This window comes from Nymphaea colorata, chromosome 9, assembly GCF_008831285.2.
Source record: "Nymphaea colorata isolate Beijing-Zhang1983 chromosome 9, ASM883128v2, whole genome shotgun sequence".
In the NCBI taxonomy this organism is placed as follows: domain Eukaryota; kingdom Viridiplantae; phylum Streptophyta; class Magnoliopsida; order Nymphaeales; family Nymphaeaceae; genus Nymphaea; species Nymphaea colorata.
Genome location: NC_045146.1, coordinates 23,857,124 through 23,880,453, shown reverse-complemented (window position 1 = coordinate 23,880,453; position 23,330 = coordinate 23,857,124). Strand labels below are relative to the sequence as shown.

Genomic DNA, 23,330 nt, shown 5'->3' with positions numbered 1-23,330 from the left:
ATGACTACCAATTGCCTCTCTTTTTTTTTTATGTATATGAAATGTACAAAATCTGTGTCAAATACAACCACCACAGACCCTCAATCCTGCTTCCGTAAATAATACACAAGAGGAAGCTATTTGCCATTCTTCGTGATATCTTTTGTGGCGCCATCAGTTTTCAGACAAGTTCTGGTGCTGGTGGAACACCCAGAGTCTGTCTCATCTTTCAATGACCTGCGCCCTGCAGCATTTGCAGCCCGAACGAGCTTCTGCCACCAATGATCCCAGATGCCGAACCACCGAAGAATGCTCAAGAAACGAGCTGAGATGACAAGCTCAAGCTCAATTTTTTTGTCTGTTCTCTAAGCAAAATCGTCTTCCTCTTCCGCGTTCTCGTTGTTCCTACACTGCTGGACTACCAACACCGAGCCTGGGTAGCCGAAGTCCGTCGACGCCAGCAGGTCGCCAATGTGGCCTAGCTCGGGGCATTCAACCCAATCTGCCATCCCCGCCGTCAGAGGCGTCCCCTCGCTGCTCCCCTTCCCAACCACCAGGAGGTGGTACGTACCCTGCAGCTCGTCCATCGCGTTCGCCGTCTCCACGCAGTTGGCGACATATTTTTCCAGGTAAGTGACCGAGCCGGCTGCGACGTAGCGCGTGTAAAATTTCGCAACGTAGTTATTGTCGTCCGCTCTCTCTCTCTCATGCTCTCTGATTTTCGTCAGCACCTTGTTCTCGATCGCTGCCTGCATCTCGAGGGCCTTCCCGTAGTCTTCGTCATTGCTGGGTAGAAATCTCACCACCGTCAGGTTCACGCCTGGGTGGTCCAGCATCCGAGCTGCATAGGCCAGGGCCTCACGGTCGTCGGGCCCGCCGAAGAAGAGGACTCCCACTTGGTAGAGCAGCCCAGGCGCCACCGGAGCCTGGGCTGCCAGCCCCAGACCGCGGTCTATTAGTATACCGACGGTGCACCGGGCGTGGCGAAGCACCTTCTCGTTCACCGAGCGGTGGCCTTCGTTGACGGTCTCCATTCCACCGTCGACCATCTGCTGCTTGTGGAACGGTATGATGATGAGGGAAGCGCGGAGGTCTTCGGCACCGTTGCAGATGTCTTCGTGCATGTTAGAGAAGCCGGAGATGGCCTTGACATGGCGGATGGAGATGCCCGTTGCCTGCTTGAAGCTGTTTAGCGCTATCCCGATCTGCCTCGTCTCTGAGGCCAAGGTCGTGCCTGAGTTCTCATCTTCTTCGTCGTCGGCAATGGCAGCAGCGGCGGCGGCATTGACTGATGAATCTGCGGGATCCAAACTGACGGGCCTACCTCTGAGGGAGGAGGGCTTCTCGCGCTCGGCTTGCAGGAGCGTAGAAGCATTAGAGTCGGTGAGCTCGATGAGCTGCATGAAGTACACGGAGGTGGGGGAGGCGAAGGGGCCGCGAATGCCCTCCACGAGGCTAAGGAGGGAAGGGAGGGAGGCGGTCATGTGGGCGGCCGTGAGCATGCGCAGCTCGGACTCTGGCGGCAGCAGCTGGAGACCCACCGCCTTGTATCCGGTGATGCTCTGCCGCTCGAACTTCACAATTGCCATCACCATAGGGGGTGTGATCACTGTGTTGATAATGGCGCTGATTATCGCCACTAGGAGTACCTCCTGCTCTGCTTTCTGTAGATCAGGCCTAACCATTGAGTTAGCACTGGTTATAGTTTAAGCAGAACAACGTATTGCATTTTGAACTTGTTACATTTCATATTTGCTTTTCAAAGGAATCAAAAGTAGCAGCTGATCAACTTAATATATTAGAGCAGTGGAGTAGGCATGTGTGGGCAATTGCCCACGCAAACCTACACATCATGTTTAATATACCCGCTAATTATTTTCTCATTAACATATTAATCCCCTTTTAAAAAATTTAAAATTTGAAATAGGAGTGCCCGTCAACCAGAAATTTTTGGCTGGCTCTGCCACTAGAATAATTAGAGAGAGAAAGAAAATCACTTACGTCGTTGCTGACGGTTCGGCTGAGAATGATGAGATCCACCTGACCTTTGACGTTGAGCAGGAGTCCCATAACGGTGGTCTGTGCCCATGGAATGCCGAGCAGCCTGCAGACACAGGTGGTTCCCAATATCTTCCCCACCAGTGACAGCACGACGGTGGCGAACACCAGCCCCACGTCCCTCCCACGCATATTCCTCACGTCCGCCTGCATCGACCCGTAAGCAAAGAGCAGCGGCAGCAGGAGCTCGTGCACCGGTGACCGCATCCGCCTCACCACCGACCTCCCCAGCTTGCCGGTCTTCGGGAATGCCAGCCCCATAAATAAGGCAAAGAAGATTTCTTCGCTTGATCCCTCGCTCCCACCCATCGTCAGGCACAGAAGCCCCACGATGAGGACGCCAAACTGGAAGTTGTTTATTTCCCTACCGTGGTTCCGCCTGTTCAACCACGTGAGCACCGGACGACAGACGTACAGTGTAGAAATCAGGCTGATGGCGAGCAAGCAAGTGTCGTGTACGATATCCGAAAACACGACTAATGACGGCCCGGGGTTGATGCCGACGAGTAAGAGCACGACCATGTCGCTGAGGATGGAAGTGGTGATGGCCAGGCGGCCAATGTCTGTCGTGGCGAGCTTCAGCTCAGCTGCAGCCCTGACGGCCGTGGGGGCGCTGGTGCCGGCGATGATGACAGTAAAGAGGAAGACGAAGCGAGAGTAGCCCATCTTCGTTTGCAATGTGTCCATCACCAACGGCGTGAAGGCGAGGCTGATAACCGTGGAGACGCAGAGGGTGCTGACCATGATTAGCGACGCCCTTTTGCTGCTCTGCAACAGGAACGCCGGTTCCAGCTCCAACCCAATCATAAACATGTACAAGGTGCGCCCTATCTTGGCGACGCCGCCCAGAACCTCCCGTGAGGCACCCTCGAATTCACCACCCAGAGGCCCAATCCTGCTTAGCACCGTCCCAACCAGCATACCCGTCTGCACCATCCACAGACCATGAATGTTTAGTTGCCGGTGCATTGATTCGGAAGCAAATATTTCAGAAGCTTAAGTGGTCGTCCACCTTCGCACTTCTGAAGGCTTGTAACTTTGTGGAAAGAGCATAAGGTGGTGTCCCAAAAGTACAATTCCTTTTCAAATGATAGAACGCAACACATACCGTAACAAGTTCAATAGACTTGCATAAAAGTTGGGCACGTATACAACTAAACAGAACAAAACCGACGTTTAATTTGGATGATATGCCAACTGATGAAATTTTATAAATGTACAACTTTTTTTCTTTAAATCTAACACTAATTTTGTTTGCATCCTTATGTCCAATTTTACAAGAATGGATGCGTGTTCTATGTTCTGTGCACAAGAATTTCAAGGTTGTTGAAATGATGACAGTGGGTTTTATATATTCATCATAGATTAGATAATTTAATAATCCTTGTTGATAACGATACATCTAGACTCTAAGTGGGTATCTATAAATTAAAATTTAATCATGTTCTGCTTTAGAGGGAACTAAATTCAAGTGCCAATGCTGAAGTTGGCCACCTCATATGTCGGTAGGGCTTCTTGATGTACATAATTAACTCTTCAAATTGGTTTCTTATCTAACCATACAGATGTAATCACATGCCAGCTTTCACAAAAAAATGACCTTAAACACAAATAAGGTAGCAACTGAATGATCATAAAAGCCTATCAAATTTTTTACCATCTTATTTGAACAACCCAACAAGAATTCAAGTTTTAAACAATGCCATGCACAACAGTCATGTAAGGTTCCAGGGGAACCAAAAAGATAAACCCTAATCGACGCATCTAGATGCAACATTTTCTTTATTCAGAAACCCTTAAGTGCAGGCCACCAAAAAGCCCATCAGAAAGAGGGATACCCAAGTAGACTTGTTACCATGCTTTCTGATGGCAACATAATGAAAATGCTCAAACCATAAAGAACCGGAATTGAGACAATTCAAGGACTTCGATACATCTGACAATTTTTTTACCACATTTTCTTCATAATTCGGGTTAGAATCAATTGAATGCCTACCCAATTCCATGTTCTTTTGCATAAAGACAAATGCATTAGTAAAGCATGAATATTTGTTCGAGATAAATACCTGTCCCCATGGTAAAATATGCACATATGCAGAACAATAAATTGATTCTTACCAAAATCTCTGAGATAACTCGAGGTTGCCCGATCCTCTTTATGAAGAAGTGAACCACCTGAAACACCAGAAGGACGGAAATTGCCTGGCCTAACAACACGATTGCACCTGCCTGGGTAGCGCAGCCCATCGAGACACCAACGACGAAAAAGATGAACAGAATCGATCTGAAAGAAGAAAAAGGGTTGGAAAGATAGAAAGCTAAGGTCCTCAGTGTTAGAAATGCATCGTGATTCGTAGGATGCGCTTCCAAGACAAAGTTAAAGCATGTTGAGATGACAGTTTCTCAACAAGACAAACCTGAACCATAAATCAGCAGCGCCTAAATTAGGAAAGCCATGGAGAGAAGGAGCTGGAGGGGGGACCTAGAAGTGGTTGGTTTGCTTTATTCGGCTTCCGGACTTGTTTGCTGTGTCATGTCATTAATATGGAAAAGACATGTTTCCCACATTTTCTTATTTTATACTGATGAAAATTTTAAGTTTCACTTTTGTATAATGGTCTTCCATTCAACTAGAAGGAACATTAGGAGCTACAATGTATGACCTGATTTATTCAAATGACACGTTTCATAAACCAATTTTTGTGAAAACCAAATTTTTTAATGAGTTTTTATGAAATTGCTTTTATGTTTAGGTAAACATGTAAACCAAGTTTTTGTAAATAAAATGTAGGAGGGTTGGTGTTGGCATTCTCAAAAATTTTTTGTTTTTAGAGTGCTCTAGAAAAATGAAGTTTTATTTTGAAATGAGAAAGAAAGGGACTCGCTTGTCCATACGAGGATTGACTGTTTTCGGTGTTTTTATCGGAGGTAATCAATCCAAAAGTTATGTTTATCCTTGATGCATTTCGTTTTAACTTAAACATTTTTTTCATTCTAGATAGAGTATAGTATTTAGAAAAAAATAAAGAGATTTTAAAATCAAATATACATATATATATTCATGTATACGTATATGAGAGTTTGTAAAAGAATGTGTTAAATCATAAAAAAAGAATGACAAAAAGAGATAAATCATGCGCATGTATACGTATAACATATATATACGTATATATCTCAATGAGAGTTAAAATCAAGAAATAACTTGAAAATATCTGACTTCAATTTTTATGTGGGTCGGAGAGGATCTTGGACTCATGCAAGAGTCTAAGCTAAGTCTCCAATGCATCGTTGGAGATGATATTTACTTTTGAATTTTTTTTGGAAAATATGATTCCAAATATTTTGTATATTAACGTAAAATCATAATTGTTTGTTACAAGATAATATATTTTTTTCTACCATTGGGTATGGAAGAAAATCAACATTCATAAAACGAAAAACAACGTAAGAAAACATTCATTATGGTCTTTAATCATGTGATTAAGAAAGAAACTAAGCGTGAAAATGACATGAAAATGTACTTCAATATGTACATATTCGTGAATGGCTTTCCCAAATTAGACAAACCCCAACTTCAAAATCAACATAAAAATGAAGAGATCTTAACCCCAAACACTCATTCTCACCGTTCATTAATATATAAATGAGAAAAATCGATCAACAATGATTGAACAACATTTAAAAACAAAACAACATCCAAGAGAAGAGAGAAACATGTTTTAATCCTAAAATGAAAACTCACTTTACTTTTTTATGCTCCTGGTGTACTCAAGAATAATTTTTGACACTAAGGTGAAGATTTGAAAGGTATCTTATATGATCATGGGGAAATGAAGAATAAAAAATGTAAGGAAAAAAAAGATGGAAACGTCAATTACATACCTCTAACAATAATGATTTTGAAAAATGAATCTCCTTCTTTGGATGATCCTAGGCCTGCTCTTGGTGAAGGTCCAAGGTGATGGAGATGTCTTTAAGAGATATTCTTGTGCTCTCTTGAAGAAGTTTGCTTCCAAGGTTGGAAGAGAATAAGAGAGAAATAAAGAAAAAGAGCTAAGAAAAACTCTAAATCCTCAAATGAAAGAGCACTAAAGGTTCCCCAAGGGTTAGTTATGTCCAAGAAGAAAGATTGTGGGGGTATTTATATAGAATTTGGGAGTAAAAACTCAAAATTTGATTTTTTTTTATTTAACAAGATTTTTATATAAATTTTAAATATTTTTAAATAATTTTATTTTTTTAAAATAGGCTTTCATTAAGTGAGACTGGCCCGTGCAAACACCCATTTAGGGTGTGGGCAGGGCTAATGCCCAATGCCCACCCAAGAGAGTGTGGTTTTTCATCAAAATTTGGAGTGGTTTAGGGTACAAAACACAAAACGTGATAAATGAAAAGAAAAAGTAAAAAAAAAAAAAGGAAAGCTGGAACCTGGAAAGATTTAAAAGGAAATGAAGAAGCTCGAGTTCATAAGCAAAAAAATCCAGCCAAAGTTGTCAGAAAGGAAGTGTTGCAGAAAGGCGCCTACTCAATTCGATAACCAAAGAAAGGAGAAAACAGGAAGAAGCAAAAGCTAAGACTGCGAATAGGTGAGAAATTGATGAAGCGTCTAAAACCTTCAGAAACTTATCAAAAGAATGCCCAGAATTCTAAATTAATGAAGTCAAAATTCTCCAACCTAAGGAAGTAAAAGCATTTACTAAACAGAAAAATCACCAAACACCATTAAAAGGAAGTCAGCCCAACCCACCTCCAAGAGAGGCAAAGAAAGTGAAGGACCGAGAGTTTTATTTGAATGAAACAAATGAATTCAGGTGAGAAAAGGACGGATCGATCGGTAAATTTTCCAAGTACGAATTTTCTTCAATTTACCTCCGAAAACAGCAAAGCGGAGAAGAATTTCGCTTCAAAATCACAGCAAAACAAAAAGATTCCAGATAAGAAAAAAAAACCACAACGAAGCCGATTCGAGAACGAAGAGAATTAACGCGAAAGTCGATACAGCCGGCGGAAAATGAAGAAAACGAAGGACAGGCAGTCAAAAAAACAAGAAATATAAGTAAAGGGAACAAAAAAAGGAGGACGAATCTACCTTTATGCACTTCTCCGTCATAGTTGGAAAGAGACGATGAGCACCATGGAAGGCACGAATTTGAAGACGCTGCGCGCGCGCCAGGTGGTATTGATGCCTTCAGTTTAGGAAACACCTGAAAAGGACGAGTAGTTTTTGACCGCTCAGCAATTGGGTGGGGTGGGGGGAAGCGCTGCAGCGCACAGCGCGCGAAGCCGCGTTCGAGAGCGCGCGCCAGCGCGTGGGCGTGCGAGTTTTTCTTAAATAAACAAAATAAAATAAATAAAAAAGTTTTTATATAAGAACCGTCAAACATTTTTTTATTTAAGATATGCAACAAAAAAGTTTTTGTTACAAACAAGTGGTCCATTTTATTTTGAGTAACTCCCGTCTTGTTTTGAATTCATATTTGATTCAATTTGTCCTCAATTTTGTGTTTGGGTTCTGGATTCAATAGTCGCAAATTTGTTTTGGGTTTAAAATTGAACTTAAAATTTAAAATTTAAAGCCAAATAAATAAATGAGGATTTCGTTTGAGTGAAAGTAAAATACAATAATTTTTTTTTTTAATTTAGAGTGATCGTAGTTAAAAACCAGGTATTAGAAAAAACTGTGTTTTAGCTAAACCCAGTAGTACTCCCTAAAGTTGGTCTCGCACTCTCCCCTCACTTAAAACAGTGAAAGGCGGGTTCGATCCAAGTTGTGCGAACAAAAACTGGTCCAAAAACCATATGCCGTTATAAAGAGGCCGCATCTCTCTCTTCCCGCCTATTTCATCATCTTGCGTCCGCGTCGTTCTTTTGAACGATGAAACGTTCCTTTGACCCTCCCTGCTGCACTTCCTGACGTCATGGACGGCCAAGGTGGCGCCATGGGCGAGCCGGCGATGAATCACGGGGATCCCGAGCCGGGTACTCTTTCGATCTTGAATCGATAACTCGAATCCCTTGTCTTCTTGCGATTCTTGGATGCCTTTTTTTGTGTGCTTGGTTCGTCGTGATCGCGATCCGTGATGGTTGTTTTCTTTTTCGGCAAGGGAAGAACTCATCGACGATTGGATTGATCGATGTTTTGCTTCTTTGTGCTTTCTCGATCCTTATGTAGCAATTGGGAGGTCTAGATTCACCAGGACGGTTTGTTATTTATGTCGGTATGGGTTTCCTTTCTTGAATCGTGAAGTTCAGATAGATTCGTGGTGTGAATTTCGGAAGCCTGTGGATATTAGGTTAAGATGATTGGTTTGGACTATGGAAGTAGGGGACAACCGGGGAAGAAGTGTGGCGTTTTGTTTTCACTTAGTTGTATTATTAGATTTATTTCTCATCGTCCTGATCGCCGTCGTTGGATGGCATGCTACATTATATCCTAAAGTAATAGATTCTTCCCCATAACGGGCATAATTTACTTGATTACGTAAGAGACATTCGTGGCAGATTTAGTGATCGGCAGAATCTTCAGTTTCACAATCACCAACTTGTCCCGAACTGTAAACTGCCAGCTGTTGGATTTGCTGTTTACTCCATTGTGGCTCCCTTGCCTTTGAATAGACAATTTTTTTTTTATTTTTTCCCTTCAAGATAAGATCTATTTTTTCTTATAATTTGCAAGTCATTGTTTCAGTATTAAATTTTCATAAATTTAGCCATGAAACAGCCCATGAAGTCAATAGTTTTCTTAATGGTAAAAAATGCAGTTCAGTTACCCTGCTTGAGCTGCGTTAGATAGTTTGACTTTTTGAGTTCTATAACTTGAATTAGTCATTTGATTTGTATTTCCCTATATATAAGATGTGTCATGCAGGTGTTCATAATTAATTGTGACTGTCTAAAGTTACTCACAGGCCACTGTATTATAGGTTCTTTGATATTCTTCTGTCATACACTATAACCATTAAAGTCGTATCTCTAAGGTTGATGGGATCTATTCAAGCTTCGTATGATGTTGATGGATGGCAAACCATAAGCCTTTCCAATTTGTCTTCACCACACAAAAACAAAAAAATGTTGAATAGCTTCTTTATTCTAGATTTTTACGGGTAGTTTTTTGTTCCCTCGTTGTAATTTGGCATGAAAAGGTTATTTCCTTAGACTATCTGCTAAAACGTGTAGTTTCTTATATAAATGTGTACATTCTTATGTTCAGTGCCCTTTTGAAGTGGAAAATTTGCTGCATTTGTTTGACCCTTTTCTGTTGTATCATAAATATGCCTGCACAAATACATGCTCTTTGTGCATATAAGGTGTGAAAGTTATGGGTTCATTTTCTCCTTAAGAATATTTGCTGTATAGAAGAGACAATTTTTCTGAACGTGAGACAGTTCATGCTACTTTGTGTACTTCATGTGCAGAAGCTTCTCCATCTGGGCAACTCTGTTCACCTATTTTGACACAACACAGGGATGATGGTATTACTGACAAGTTTCTGCTGATGGAAAATGTGGGTATCAGTTTGAATTTGGCTATATTTGAAGAGTTACTGCTTCCAAAAGAAGTTGAAGGTCATGCACTTGTTTGTGTACAATGTACATCTATATAGTGAAACTGATCATTTTGCAAGTACAACATAAAATTGAACTGGATCTTCAGATGTTATACAACATGCTGACCATGGTAATTGAGCTTCCTTGCATTTACCAGATTTTATTTTTTGCTCTATTAGTTTTGGGTAATAGAATCGATTGGCGATTGATATTGAAAAGCTTGCGACAAACTTCATCAAAATATCAAATAATTGTTTTGAGACTTTCAAAAACAAAGTGCATGTTGAAAAGTATCTTCTTGCAAGGAGTGGCATGTGTAACATGGACCAAGGCTCAGCCAAGGTGTGCAGACCTTTGGGAATTCAATCACTCACTTACTATGCAAAAGGCTCCAGAAGTAGCTAGAGGTATGTAGATTGACATTGTTGTGTAGCTGATCTGGCTTGGTGCCAAGACTAGGCTCGTTGTGGAGCCACCATAGGCTCGAATGAAGAAGTGCCTCAGACATCGAGGTCTCGCAAGACATGATTAGAGTGGCAAGTTGGGTTTATGCTGTGGGAATTTAGATTAGACCTTCAAGGAAACTTGGAGGTGCATTGCACTGCGACTAACAGAGGCATGACAGCCATAGTGCAAAACTCCTTGAGAAGAATCTGGAGCTCCAGGTGTGGATGCACCCTTAAGCAAGTTCTTGGTGCTGATGATGGGATGAGCCTCTTCTGCAAAAGATATCATAACCTAAAGATCTCTGTGGGGAAAGAAACTGTAGAGACTTGTTGCACTGATTTAAGGCTGCCCAACTCCAGAAGTAGACCAAGTTACTATTGCAGACATGTATTTGCATGATGACAATTTTAGTGGAAAACAAATTGGAAGGAGAACTTCTGTGTGCACTGTGCAATGACCTCTAATTGGGAGAAGTTGAAAGAAGAACTCAAACACCAATTCTTGCTTGTAAACATCGCATGACAAACCTGTGAAGCACTTTGGTGGTTGTCACAGACCGACTCTATTCAAGACTACATCAAGGTCTTCTTTGGGCGCTTGCTTGAGGTCAAGAACATAGTGGAGGATGATAAGTTTTCAATTTCATGGCTAGACTATAAAATCATGCATAGTCTAAAATACCTCTATAAGAAATGAAAGACTTGTTGGTTGCTCTTGCTGCTACGATCAATTGGTCGACAAAATTGTTTGACTTTGACAAAACATTGTCAAAATACTGTTCTTGGGTTTTTATTGGTCAACAATTTTTCAAGTATTAATTGGGAAATTTGTTTTTCTCAAGAATATCTCGGGCATTTTGATTTAAAAAAATAAAAGATGAAAGTTTGAATTTCCTACTAAATTTATTATAACAAGCATTTGATCAAAATTGAAAATATTTAACAAACATCTTAAAACAAACATGCCAAATCTCATGCAAGCCACATCTAGCTCTCAACCTATTTGCTTGTCCATATCTTTTGCTTTCACAAACACAATCTCAAACTCTTTTGGACTGTCATTAGCAGCCGTTCTTGTTCGGAGAATAATTTTGTTAGTATATGGTTGTATGTTGAAATATGTCTTGTGTGAGAAAAAAAAAAAAGAAGAGTAAACGACTGTTTTTTCCAGCATCTCCTTTGTTCTTTTCTGGTTCCATAATTCTGTCATTCTTACATGTATAAGAAGGCTGGCAGGTTGACTTGAATTTAGAACTTGGGAATCCCCAGAATGATTTTTGAGTTGTGAATGATGTTACTTAACCTTCGCATGTGGACCTTATTAATTTTTCAATGGCCTATGAAAATTCAGGTTTGATACTGCTTTTGGTAATTTAATGTGGTGCCAATGAGGTATGCAGTTTCAGGTGGAAATTGTTGTTGCACTTACTTTATTTGGAATTTGAATATATTTTTTCACACTAATGTATGCATTCATGAGCATATGAATATGCATTTTACTTTTATCATATAAGAAGGAATGAACATAACTGTATCCATCTTAAAACTGGATAAAATGAACCGACATGACAGCCAATAGGTAGAGTGTGATTAGGTAAAAGAGAAACTGTTTGACTTGTTTCCATGTTCCAGTACCAGTGCCAACAGGTATCAACATGGGCATGACCTTCTTCAGAATTACATTTTTGAAAGGTTGAAACTTGACAGTGTGTTAACTTCTCGGATCTCCTAAGTTGACAAGGCAGGCCTTGTTCCTCAAAGCCATGACAAAATGCCATGGCACTGAATGAATGCCTGGTATTATTAACTGTAATAGTATAATTCCATTTTTTTCAATATGAGCAGTGGTTTGATGGTCCTCTCAAGTTGACTGGATAAAAGTTGGTGTACGGTCAGGTTAGTACATGAGAGGTTGTAACATGGGCAACAGTATTTCTAACAAAAAAGCTGCTGGACAATACCTTGGCTGTTCTTTCTATTGATGTTACTTGGGGAACTATTTGCCCTTAATTGTGAAGTGCATCCATTCCAGGGTTTTTCATCAGCAAGCATGTCAAGGAAATTGAATAGGGGTTTCAAGCAAATTTCTCCAGGCGTATTCTATGGATCACCACTTGGTGCACCTGCTAAAAATCCACATCAATTGTTGAGATTATTGAATGATACTGGTGATCTTAGCAAAAGGACTGAGCTGATCATAAGGTACTTCACATTCACACTGTGTTGGACAGTTGTTGACCTTATTGGGGCATGCATTAATATGTTCACCTATTTGGAACATCAGAGGTTTTCACTTTTCACAATTTGCTCTCTTACATATGGTTCCTTTGTTGACTTATACAGCTTATAAGTAACTCTTATTTTGTAGGAGGGGTGTTTGGCTTACTTTTCCAAGACAAGATGATGCAATCAAATTTGCTGATAGCCATGAAGATGTTTCTGTTTTTAGTTATCAGGATCATTTAAGTGGACAAAGGAGGTTTCTTGTGTCATCCTATGAGGAGTTTTGGCAAAGGTCGTTATTATTCTTTGCGACTTTTTTCTGATTTTACTTGCAATGGGCGAATATCATATTTGGGCTTTTGATTTTTGCTGAATAGTTTCTTTTTGCTTCCTGATGGTGCAGATACTCGAGCATGGATTCAAAATTTCGTCATCATTATGAAGTAATTCAAGGGGTAAGTGTATCTGGTTCTTCTCTTTAAATGGTAATTTTAATGATGTAAACTGTCAATCATGGTAATTTTAATGATGTAAACTGTCAATCATGGTAATTTTAATGATGTAAACTGTAAATCCCTTGTATGATGCTTAATTGTGCTTCTTTTATATGTCCCATTTCTTTTTTCTTTTTTTTTTTTGCAACTATGTGGTTCAATATTTACTTATACCTTGGTTGTCAAAATCCCAAGTAGTACCTTAGTTGGCAAAATCCTAACTAATCAGCCGATTAGCTAGTTGAGCTGGTTATCAACCAAGTGGTGTTTCAAACCAGTGACCAGTTGGCCAGACTAGTAAATTAGACAGCCTAGTCATTGGTTTGTCCACTAAACCCTGACCTGTAAACTTGTATGGACGTTCTTTCTATAGATATATGTGTTTTTTTATATTTTCCATAAAAATATATGTATTTATTTATTTATCAACATTCAACCAACTTTGGACTGAGCCAGACTGGCTAGTCCCTTTTAGTCCTTTCAGTGTCTTGTATGGCCTGTGTCCAACTTCTGAGTGTGTCAATCTGAAACCGGATCACCACAGCTCCCTTGATAGAGAGGGTTGAATGCATGCTAAGCATGGATAGCGCCATCCATGACTACTCCATGCTCCTTTAGTTGTTTAGAGATACTGCCCTGTCAAGTCCATGGAAAGGGGAATTGTGTTATGCTTTGATGATTAGCTTTGGTTAACAAACACATGTGGTCGATGTGTTGATCATGGTAGAACTGAAGTGGCAATGGATCTAATGTATCTGGAATGGAACCAATGTGTGGAGCTCAATTACTTCTCTTATCTTTGTACAGTGGCAACATCTCAATCAATGGCCTTGCATAATTTTTCTCTGTTTCTTTTTCTTTAGTATTAATGATATCCCATGGAATGAAAAGGGATTATAAAAATGATAGTTTTCATGCACTCACAATTTCACATTCTGTCAGTGTAATCAGGTTTTTTCATATTCAATTGCAATCATTTTCAGGCAAAGCAGACACGTACTTTAATTATATTGTGGAAAAGGCTTGGAAAGTAGTAGTAAACTTCTCTCTCTCTCAGTGAAAAAACTGTTGGTGCTTCTCTGTTAATCCAATTTGAATCATCTTAGTTGCCCTACAATAAATTTGCTATTAAATGTGTCTCAGTGATGAGTTTGGTTGGTTCCAAGTTTTTTCATTTCTTTCCTGAGACAGCATATTTTAGTAATTTTATACATTCTTTCATTCTCCAGGGTTTGCCTTGCCACCTGTACTTTGATTTGGAGTTTAATACACAAGTGAATAGAGAGCATAATGGTGTGCATATGGTTGATCTTTTAGTGTCTTTTATTTTTGAAGTCATCCATGACACATATGGTATCTGCTGCAAGCATGACTGGGTTGTGGAGCTTGATTCTTCCACCCAAGGTTGGCTTCTATTTAATAAAAAATTCTGTTATTCATTCTTGTGAAGGATTTTGATGAAAGTTAGCGAGCCTATTCTGTTTGCAAAATACTTGCACTTCTCCGTTAAATTTCTTGGCATGGCAAGTATCTTTTATATTCTCACTTTATGATTATTCAGATCAATTCTAAAGTTGAACTAGATGAAAATTTTCTCCAACTTAGCCACTTGGAGCATGTGACTGGTGCATGCTTACATAACAAAAGTTAGGTCTCTTTTGTCAACCTCTAAAAGTTATAGAAGAGGTATTCTGGATCTATTGGTTGCTAGATTTATGCTTTTACTTTTCTTCATAGTAACTTACATATGTTTGCTTGTTAAAATTGACAATCTGCTGCACCATATTTATGAGGCCACCATATAGATCAATCAGTATGTGTGTGCAGACACCTGACTGTGCACCGGTAATTAAGTATGTCCATTTTGTTGTGTATGTAGATCATTGTGTGCTAACTGCTAAGGACACATCTTTCAGTTCTGATAATTACTGAGAAAGAAGGTGAAGAAATAGACAAAGGAGGTATCAGATAATTAAGAAGATAAAACACATGCCTGTTACATCTTTTATAAGCATTACAAGTCAAGAAGAATTAAAGAAACTGTACCCTCTCTAGTAGCAAATACCAAAAAATTGAGAAAATGCTGCATAATCAACTGTCAAATGCACTATGTACCATCTTTACAACAAAAAAACAGCTTGTTTATTAACTTAGTACTTCAATGGAAAAAAGATAATGCAATTGCTTGAGGGCCTCATCATTGAGGACTTCATTTGGACAATTCCATTGTCTCATTCTTGTCCTGCTATTAGCCTGCATCTGCAACTAACAGGGGAAGATTAACTCACACACTCTGCTCCAGTGAAAGCCCAGCCTTCACAGTAATCTCCGGTATTCATTCATAATTGGGGTTAACTCCCTAATGACCTTATATACTCTGATTCACTTGACTGGGGTGGGTTATTATCTCCTATTGTCCACCTGATCCATCTACCTAACATGACAGACTCAAACATGCATGCTCAGCCCTGAAGGACCAAACCTGTGACTCCCTACTGAACTGGGCCCACAACCCCCAGGGTCCGACACCTAACACATGCCTAATGACATAGCTGATAGTTGTTGTTGATTTGGTAAATAGTTTCCTTTGGCGGGCATGTTTTTTCATAGCCTTGATTCACATTAAACACAGCAAGTTTCATATGTAAATAGTTTATTCTAATTCCTGTGAGGGGAAAATTTGTTTACATCTGGTTGATGTGTGGAACTGCTCTTAGCAGTGGCCAGTGTTTGAGAGTTCATGTGGAGATTAAGGTTGATTAAACTTTACTGAAGCGAAGGTCTTTTCAAAATCAATATCAGTGATTATCTGTAATCCTCTGCCACTACTCACACTTTATGTTTCTTAACTTGTTCATTGACTGTAACCTGGATAATGAGGACTCAGTTGCACATCATGGACTCTCCTGGCTATTTCCCATGACACTGTTACTTCTTTGCCTGTCATTTGCGGTGTTTATGTATCATGGGGAGTAGTTTTAAATTTTTATTGTGTTTGTTCTCTTTATTTGGCATATTTATTCATTATGCGCACTTATTTTGCCTTAGTGTCCTGTGTTGTATGTAGGAATAAAAATTGATTTTCTTGATATTCTTCCAGAGAAATTTTCACGCCATCTGATTATTCGTATACCATATGTTGCCTTTAAAGACAACTCTCATGTCGGAGCATTTGTTGCTGAGGTGAGTGTTTGTGGTGAAAGAACGGTCATTCTTGTACTGTAGCCAAATGAAAAAAGAAAACCATGCTAAATGCCTTTAGAGATGCTAATATTGGATTGCCGGTTTGTAATATGTTAGTCTTATTATTATTTTTTTATTTTATTGTTTGGTATATATCAAACTCATCCATGTCTACAACAGATCATTTTTTTGTTCGGTGTATATCAAACTTATCCATATATATAACAGATCATTTTTTTTGCTTGCTGTGGTTATAACTCGTTCTTGTGATCTTCTTTTTTAAATACTGCCTAACTGAGAAACATAGGTGAGACTTGAGAGGTTACACATTGTAAGGTTTTTTGCTTTGTTTTTTCTAGATCTTAGAACTCTCCTCCTGGCTCTAAATCTGAGCCAATGTTTTTTGCATTGTGTTTTCCTTCACCTGGCCTTTTCTTTCTTCTCCTGTGTTTGTTTTGTCTGTTGTTTCCTTTTCTTATATTTTTTTATTCGATATTCCGTTTTCATGCTTTTCTAATCCATGTTAGTCAGTAATTTACAAGGAAAGTAGTTCTCCTTGAATATGGTCTACAACAAATACTTGCAGAAGATCTCTCTCTCTCTCTCTCGCTCGCTCGCTCGCTCTCTCTCCCCCTTTCTCTCTTTCTTTATGATTTGGGTGCTTGTTCTTGAATTCTTTAAGATATCACTATTCACGATCTGCATTTTATTTTGTGAGCTATGAATATTTCTGGCCTAAATCACATAATGAAGTGATATCTTTATTTTGCCAATTGCTTTCTATGGCTGCAGGTGTGCTCACGAATTACCTGTGAGAAACTCAAGGATCCAAGATTTAATCAACTGTATGTTGCAAAAGATGCAAATTCATCTGAATCTTCGACTCAGCTTTTCTTGGATAAATCTGTTTATTCTCGTAATCGATGTTTTCGCTTACCATTCTCTTCAAAGGCAGGGAAACAGTCAGTGCTGCTGCCTACTGGCCGTTTCAAATGCAATAATTTGGTAAGGACAATAATTGCATAAGCCAAAACAAATATGTACTGTTGTGGTTGCATTATGGGAAGAATGAAGACATTGCCTTTGCCTAATACAAGCTTGTGTGTCAAGAAGCCTTTTGAACTTGTTAATTTCCCACTCCTCTTGTATTTTCTGGAGGATTCTTTAACTACGTGATATTTGTTGATGACTTCAACAGATATGCTTGGATATCTTTTAAGTGTGTTTATGTACATATGTGTTTGTGCGCTTTCAGATTTGTATCTATATATGTGCACATGCTATGCATACATAGTGCACTTTCAGATTTGTATCTATATACATGCAGATGCTATGCATACATAGTGTACATGATGACATATATTTGCATGCACGTGCATGTATTATTTTTCTTTTCCAATTGCTTTACTTTAGATTTGTATTTTTCATTATTCTATTTTTCATTTTTCTTTGTTTCAGCCAAATAAGTGGCTGAATGAGCTTAGCTCTGAGATTTCTAGCTGTTGGAGCTAGCTCAATTGCTAGATTTTCCTCTACCTGATTTCGCTTGTTGAGGCTTTACCTCTTCTTGCGTACAGGCTTGTATGTCCTTTCTGGTTTTCTACGAAATGAGATTTTTTCCTCCATTCAGTTTGTCTTATTCATGTATGCATTTGAGGAGCGTACTGAGAATATCGAGTGTTGTGAAAGCTTCTTGGTTCATGCAAATCTATTGATGGGTTTGTGTTGATTTTCCCTTTGTATTGTCAGCACAATATAATTTCAAGCATGAGGTTATACCTTAATTTTGTTGGGAAAAGCTTGAGATTATAAAGGGGAAGAATATTGTATATAGAGCTAAGCAAGGATGCTGCAATGATTATCTTGCTCTTTCATGGGAAAAACTCATATTTGTATACTTGGATTCTTAGCAAGAAGGAAAAGACTATGGAAAGTGATCCTGATACATCAAAGTGATTTAAAAACCCTGCATGTTGTGATATGTCATATGTGTTACAGTCATGTCTCTACATTTCATCTGCCTTTTTTGCTGTCCTTACCAGGAATTCTTCCTGTGGTTCTTGGTGCATTTGTTAGCATATATATTGTTATCCAATTGCTATGTATTGCTTCCTGGCTTTTGCATTTAGTCCTTGAAGAATTCTGACCCTGATACAAGATAAATAAACAAAGTACCCTGCATGTTCCAAGTTCCAACACATAATGTAGGAGACTGGTATGCATTCTTCTAGACCTTTGCATGAATGCCTTGCTATGAATACTGCCCCTAGTTCTTGATTTGGGATAACAGTATAATTCAGGTGGTCTTATCATTTACCTCGTAAGAAATATGAGCCTTGGGCATAATGATTATGTCAATTGATGAGTATGAGACTAGGTGCACTGCCTTAGTTTAAAATTTTACCCTTTGGTATCAATTTCTACAACCATATTTGGTGGATAAGTGTTCAATGCTTGCAGCTTCTTGTCCTGATGCATGTATTGAACCAACTTAATGATTTCTTTTGTTTGAAGTTGGTTGCTTGGGAATTGTATTATTTCCTCCAATTGGTAGTTTTTTTTTGTCCATCACGTCCTTATAATGGGATTGTTAATTTGTTAATAATCGATGTTTCTTTTTTTTTTTTAACCATGGTCTCAAATTTCTAGAGCAAGCAACAGATATTTATGGAGTCCTTGATATGTCGAATGGATGTCAACTGTAAGGAGTTACTCACTTTTAATTTGGAGGTAAGTAATTTATTGTTTTCTCCAAGTTTTTTGGTTTGGCAAGAAACTGTAATTGGCATGAACAATCAAGACCCCTTCATCCACATGGACACCCAATAATAACCAGTACTTCTTCAAATCAACCCTTTAAGATTTTTTTCAATGATGAGGATTTTTAATCTAATTCTTATCCCTTTTAATGTTTTTATTGTGCTAGGAAAACAGTAACCGTGAACCAGCTTCATATATTTCACAAGAGTTAACGGCTTGCCATTTCACAACTGATATGCCTAAGGAACACTTGTCAGGGAAGTCACCTTTTATATCATTGGACAGATTTATTGAGTCTATGGTATCTAACAGCAGCGTCCATGGTTGGTCTCATCACTGATATCAACTCTATTTTTTCCTTGTATACTTTTGTTAGTTCCATTTCAAATTATTGTCATATTTAGTTACATTAAGTGCTAAAAACAATTTTTGAAATCACTGACATTTTAGCACTGACAAAATGGTTGAAAAATGAAAACAATTGAACATCAATATTTACGTTCAGATATTTATCAATGTATTTGGGTAAAGCATATTTTTATAAACTAAATAACTGCTGACAATTGTTGCCAATTTGACCCTGCTTTTTCTATGACATTTGCATATTTAGAATCTTCGTTGCTACCATCGTACTATCAAGAGGATTAGCTGTCAAAAGGTATCTATCCATTTGTAAATCATTTACGTTCAACATTATCCATGTTCCAACCTCAAATTGTTGGTAAAGAAACGTTAAGAAACCACACAGAAAGTTAAACTTTGTATAGTTTCCATGCTGTCAACAACTGGCACCCTGCAGGGTTATACACTATATAAGAGTTAGAATAATTGTAACATAAGACGCATTTTCTTGTCTTACAACTTTGTTGCATTTTGTTTTTCACTTAAGATGCTAAGGGGGATTTTCAGGTATATCTATAATATATTTTATTGAAAAGATTTCATTGAAATTTGGCACTGCAGGGCCTCATAAAGAAGTTAGATGTTTGTACTATGAAAGAGGCTTCAAGTTGTGTTACATTTTGTACTAAATCAGATATTGTAGTTTGGGACCTTGGGTTCTTTGTTCATGTCTAAGGAGTTGAAGAGTCAATTTTCTTTTTTTCATGTTATGCAGGCCATATGACCTCTCGATTTTTGTTTTGAAGGAAAATAATATCCTATCTTCTTGTGCTAATCTGTCTCATGAATGGAATCTAACTGCAGCTTCTTCTTCTTGTGTTTATTTAGATTGGAAAACCATTTGTTTCTTGAGATGCACATAAATAAGATTGCCCAAGTTATTTGTTTGAGCTGATACTTTAGGAAGATCATTGCTTGTCTTCCTGAACTAAGAAATAACTGTCCAGAAAATTGTTGTTCTCTGTTACTTTTGAAGATATATGGCAAACATATTTTGCAGATTCTATGATATAATGCTGGTTCCTGGTTTTCAGTTTTTAAGGTGTAAATGAAACTTGACCCTGTGAGACAATGTTGGTGATTTCGAAATTCTTGTGGTATACGTTTTCTTTTTGGACCTAGAAAACATGATTATTGTGCCTTAATATATTGGTTTTCCATACAATGGTTTGAAGTGAATTTTTTTGTACATTTTCTGATATTGTCAACATATAATGGAGTGTCTATGGATGTATCCAGTGCAAAGATTTCATTGTATTGCTATTGCTTTTTCTTATTTATGTTGACTGAATTGTAGAAGTTCCCTGTTTTCAGTCTAATATTCATCTGACAGGATGGATACGGAGCTGGTATTGGTTTTCAGATTATGATTTGATGGTTTACAACATTGCTGGAAATAGATTCTGTGAAAGAATAGGTAGACAGCATAAAAGTAACCATGGTACTTCTTGGGACATACTGCTTCTGCTTCTACTCAGTTTTCATTCTGTTTGAAGATGTTTATGCTAACTATAGTACCATCTGGTGTGGAATTATTGCCTCTGTTATTTACTCCAAGTGAAGTGTCTGTTGTCTGAGTACATGGTTTTCCTGGTGCATTATGTTACTTAGCTTGTTGCCCTGACTGTATGTTTTACCTGACCACATCAAATGCCTAGAATTTGTTGTAATTTAAACTTATTGTGTTTATTTACTGGCGGCTAGGATCTTTGAAAGGAAAATGGCGGGGTTTGAGCAAGATTTATGTTCGTCTGTTCCTCTAAAGAGATGTTGATGAGCATGTTCTGTCTATGGATATAATTGTAGACAATAATGGAATTTGTTGCTTAGTTTACACAGATTTTTGCACTTTCGGTCATTTTTATAGGATGTGGAACTTTCTAAATTATTAAGCTCATGCATATGAATTTTGCATGAATCTTTTGTATTTCTACTGGAGTATGATTTTGTCTGTCGGTGTATGCATATTAATTTGTTGCTTCTATTCTCCTATGGCAGTTGAATTTGTCAGTTTTTTAATTAATATTTTGAGACCGTAGGTTTTTGTGTATTTCACACCAGTTTGTCCAATTTCTGAGACCTGCCTGCTAATGTTGGTTTGACTGGATGCAACCAATTTTAGTTCTCCTTGTGGGGGAAATGAACTCAACGTCATGACTACTGAACCACCAATCCAAATCCACTGCTAGTCTTAAACATGCTTGTAAGCTTAGGGATTGACCTGTTCTAGCATTCTAGGTTGGGCAGGTAGTAAACTTTCCACATTTCTATACTCTACACATGGTTCTATAAACAGGGGGCGGAGCCAGGATTTTTTTCAGGGGCGGGCCAAACAGAGGTTTTATCTTTTACAATGTATTTTTTTTTTCTTTCAATTCATTAGGGTGGGGCCATGGCCTAGGCGGGCCCTCCCCTCCCTCCGCCCCTGTCTATAAAAGCACAGATCCCTGGTTACTTGCACTATCAATATGATAAAATTTTGGCACCTGCCTGGACAGGACAAAAATTGATAATTGTTGTTTGAACCTGATTAAGTTTGGTATATGGTGAAGCATTAAATAAAAGCACCTTTCTCCTCTCAGGATAAGCCAGAAATTTTGATTCATACTGCAAGCTGTCTGGACTTACATCGTCATTGGCAGATAAAAGTTGAACCAGTCCTCCATTTCTGTAACGTTCAAGCATATTTTGTTTTCTTCCAGCATGAGTCTCAGACAATGCTTGAACTATAAATCGAGATCTCAGAGCAGGATGGTCACCTATGCTTTGGTTTCGGCTTGGTGCCACTCTTGTGGATGGTCCCCACAATGAACTCCTGAACTATAAATTGATTCTCAGAGCATGATGGTCACCCATGGTTTTGGTTTGGCTTGGTTCCACTCTTGCCTGCCTGTGGACGGTGCCTAAGACAATGAGCTCTTGAACTATAAATCAAGACCTCAGAGCGTGATGGCTCGCCTACTTTTTGGGTTTGGCCTGGTCCCACTCTTGTACACAGTGCTTGCTGAATTGTAGAAGATTGCCCATAACACATGGGTAAGATATTAAGCTCTTTAGCTGTCTTCACATGCTTGTCCATGCAATTTGAAATGGCTTTATGTTCTAGTTGTGCCTTAACTTTTTTGGACACCATTTTGTGGAATTCATGTGCTATTGAAGAGCTAGTGGAAAATTTTCAATTTCACCATCGAGATCATTAGGATATCAGTATGTTAGGTAAATATTTTGTGTGACTTGCCTTCTGTGTTCGTCACAGTGATGTATGTTGTGGATTTCAGAAGGTCTTGCTACTACCAGAAGTGCCATGATCCTGAGTGCCGGGGTGAGAAACTTGAAGCAGCTCACCTTTCTAGATAATTTGTGATATCATGTGGTTGTGCTGTTTCTTGCTTATCCCTGCTTGACTTGAAATTGGATTTTCATCAGGTTATCGTTCTCCTATGCACCCACTACCTTATGATGTGATCCCCCGTAGCCTCAATAGTTTCAACACGATTCAAGGCAATATAAAGGAAGAAACAGCAAATAACAATTTCAATTTACAACTCAGTGAAACAGATGAAAAGCCATTTTCATCCATTCCAAACACTGACAGTATCAAAAGGGACAGTGCATGGTGGCAGGAAGTTGTCCAAAAGGTGGACGATGTTGAAAGTTTAAGGAGAATTCTTGATTTTACCGAGCTGGTCAGTATTTGTTTTCTGTTGATTGGCTGTCAGTTCTTTGTTTTGGTCTAAATACAAGCCAATCGTTGTACCTGGATTGGTGGTCTTACTGAAACTTCTTGCTCTCTTCCTGAAGTAGCTTCCTGTAGATTATTGCAATCTTGTGCCTTAATTATTTACATGATATGTTCATTTTTATTCAACTGCAGGACTTGGGCAGATTTGCTGAAAATAGCTAGTGTTTCCTGACCAAAACCTACTGAAAGTTGTAGAGTGTCTTCTTGGTGGGAGCTGACAATGGAAGCCAACTGAGATCAGGTCACTTGGTGTCCATACAATACGCGAGGGCTGCATGTATTTCCATGGCATGATCGTCAGTGTACTGATGATCATGCACTAACTATGAAATGAGAACCAGTTGAACTTTCTAGTTAAATACGTTAGCCCCTTTTATTTTATAGGGATGAAGAACTTATGAGCTTCACATGTTTTCATTTTTAACACAAGGAAACCACATCGAACATGTGACTTAGTTGTATGCTTGGCTGTATAAAACCTTGTGGCCAGTATTCT

The 23,330-nt window shown here is 38.7% G+C and overlaps 2 protein-coding genes across 14 annotated transcripts; one reads left to right on the top strand and one right to left on the bottom strand.

Annotated features, from left to right (window-relative positions):
* Positions 1-88: 88 nt before the first annotated feature.
* On the bottom strand, positions 89-7,173 carry LOC116260349 (cation/H(+) antiporter 15-like). Of its 2 annotated transcripts, XM_031638624.2 has the most exons (5): positions 7,127-7,143; positions 5,920-6,046; positions 4,156-4,321; positions 1,981-2,964; positions 89-1,643 (listed from the first exon to the last, which is right to left on the bottom strand). In XM_031638624.2, the coding sequence occupies exons 3-5, from the start codon at positions 4,282-4,284 to the stop codon at positions 345-347; spliced, it is 2,412 nt and encodes an 803-aa protein (XP_031494484.1). In that variant the 5' UTR covers positions 4,285-4,321; positions 5,920-6,046; positions 7,127-7,143; the 3' UTR covers positions 89-344. The 2 variants fall into 2 exon arrangements, with proteins under 2 accessions (XP_031494484.1, XP_031494485.1); XM_031638625.2 differs by lacking the exon at positions 5,920-6,046 and having other exon boundaries at positions 7,127-7,173.
* Positions 7,174-7,885: 712 nt separating this feature from the next.
* On the top strand, positions 7,886-23,295 carry LOC116260351 (uncharacterized). 12 transcript variants are annotated; one of them, XR_007574243.1, is made up of 14 exons: positions 7,886-8,016; positions 9,453-9,541; positions 12,063-12,232; positions 12,399-12,545; positions 12,657-12,708; positions 13,977-14,151; positions 15,815-15,930; positions 16,723-16,935; positions 18,580-18,660; positions 18,857-19,013; positions 20,426-20,533; positions 21,675-22,128; positions 22,371-22,414; positions 22,519-22,612. XR_007574243.1 is itself a non-coding variant. In XM_031638626.2 (14 exons), exons 1-14 carry the CDS (start codon positions 7,956-7,958, stop codon positions 22,994-22,996), a joined length of 1,692 nt encoding a protein of 563 aa, XP_031494486.1. In that variant the 5' UTR covers positions 7,886-7,955; the 3' UTR covers positions 22,997-23,295. The 12 variants fall into 12 exon arrangements, 9 of the variants coding, with proteins under 9 accessions (XP_031494486.1, XP_049935496.1, XP_049935494.1 ...); XR_007574244.1 differs by having other exon boundaries at positions 20,426-20,509; positions 22,349-22,414; positions 22,519-22,590; XR_007574242.1 differs by having other exon boundaries at positions 22,349-22,414; positions 22,519-22,590.
* The last annotated feature ends 35 nt before the right edge of the window (positions 23,296-23,330 follow it).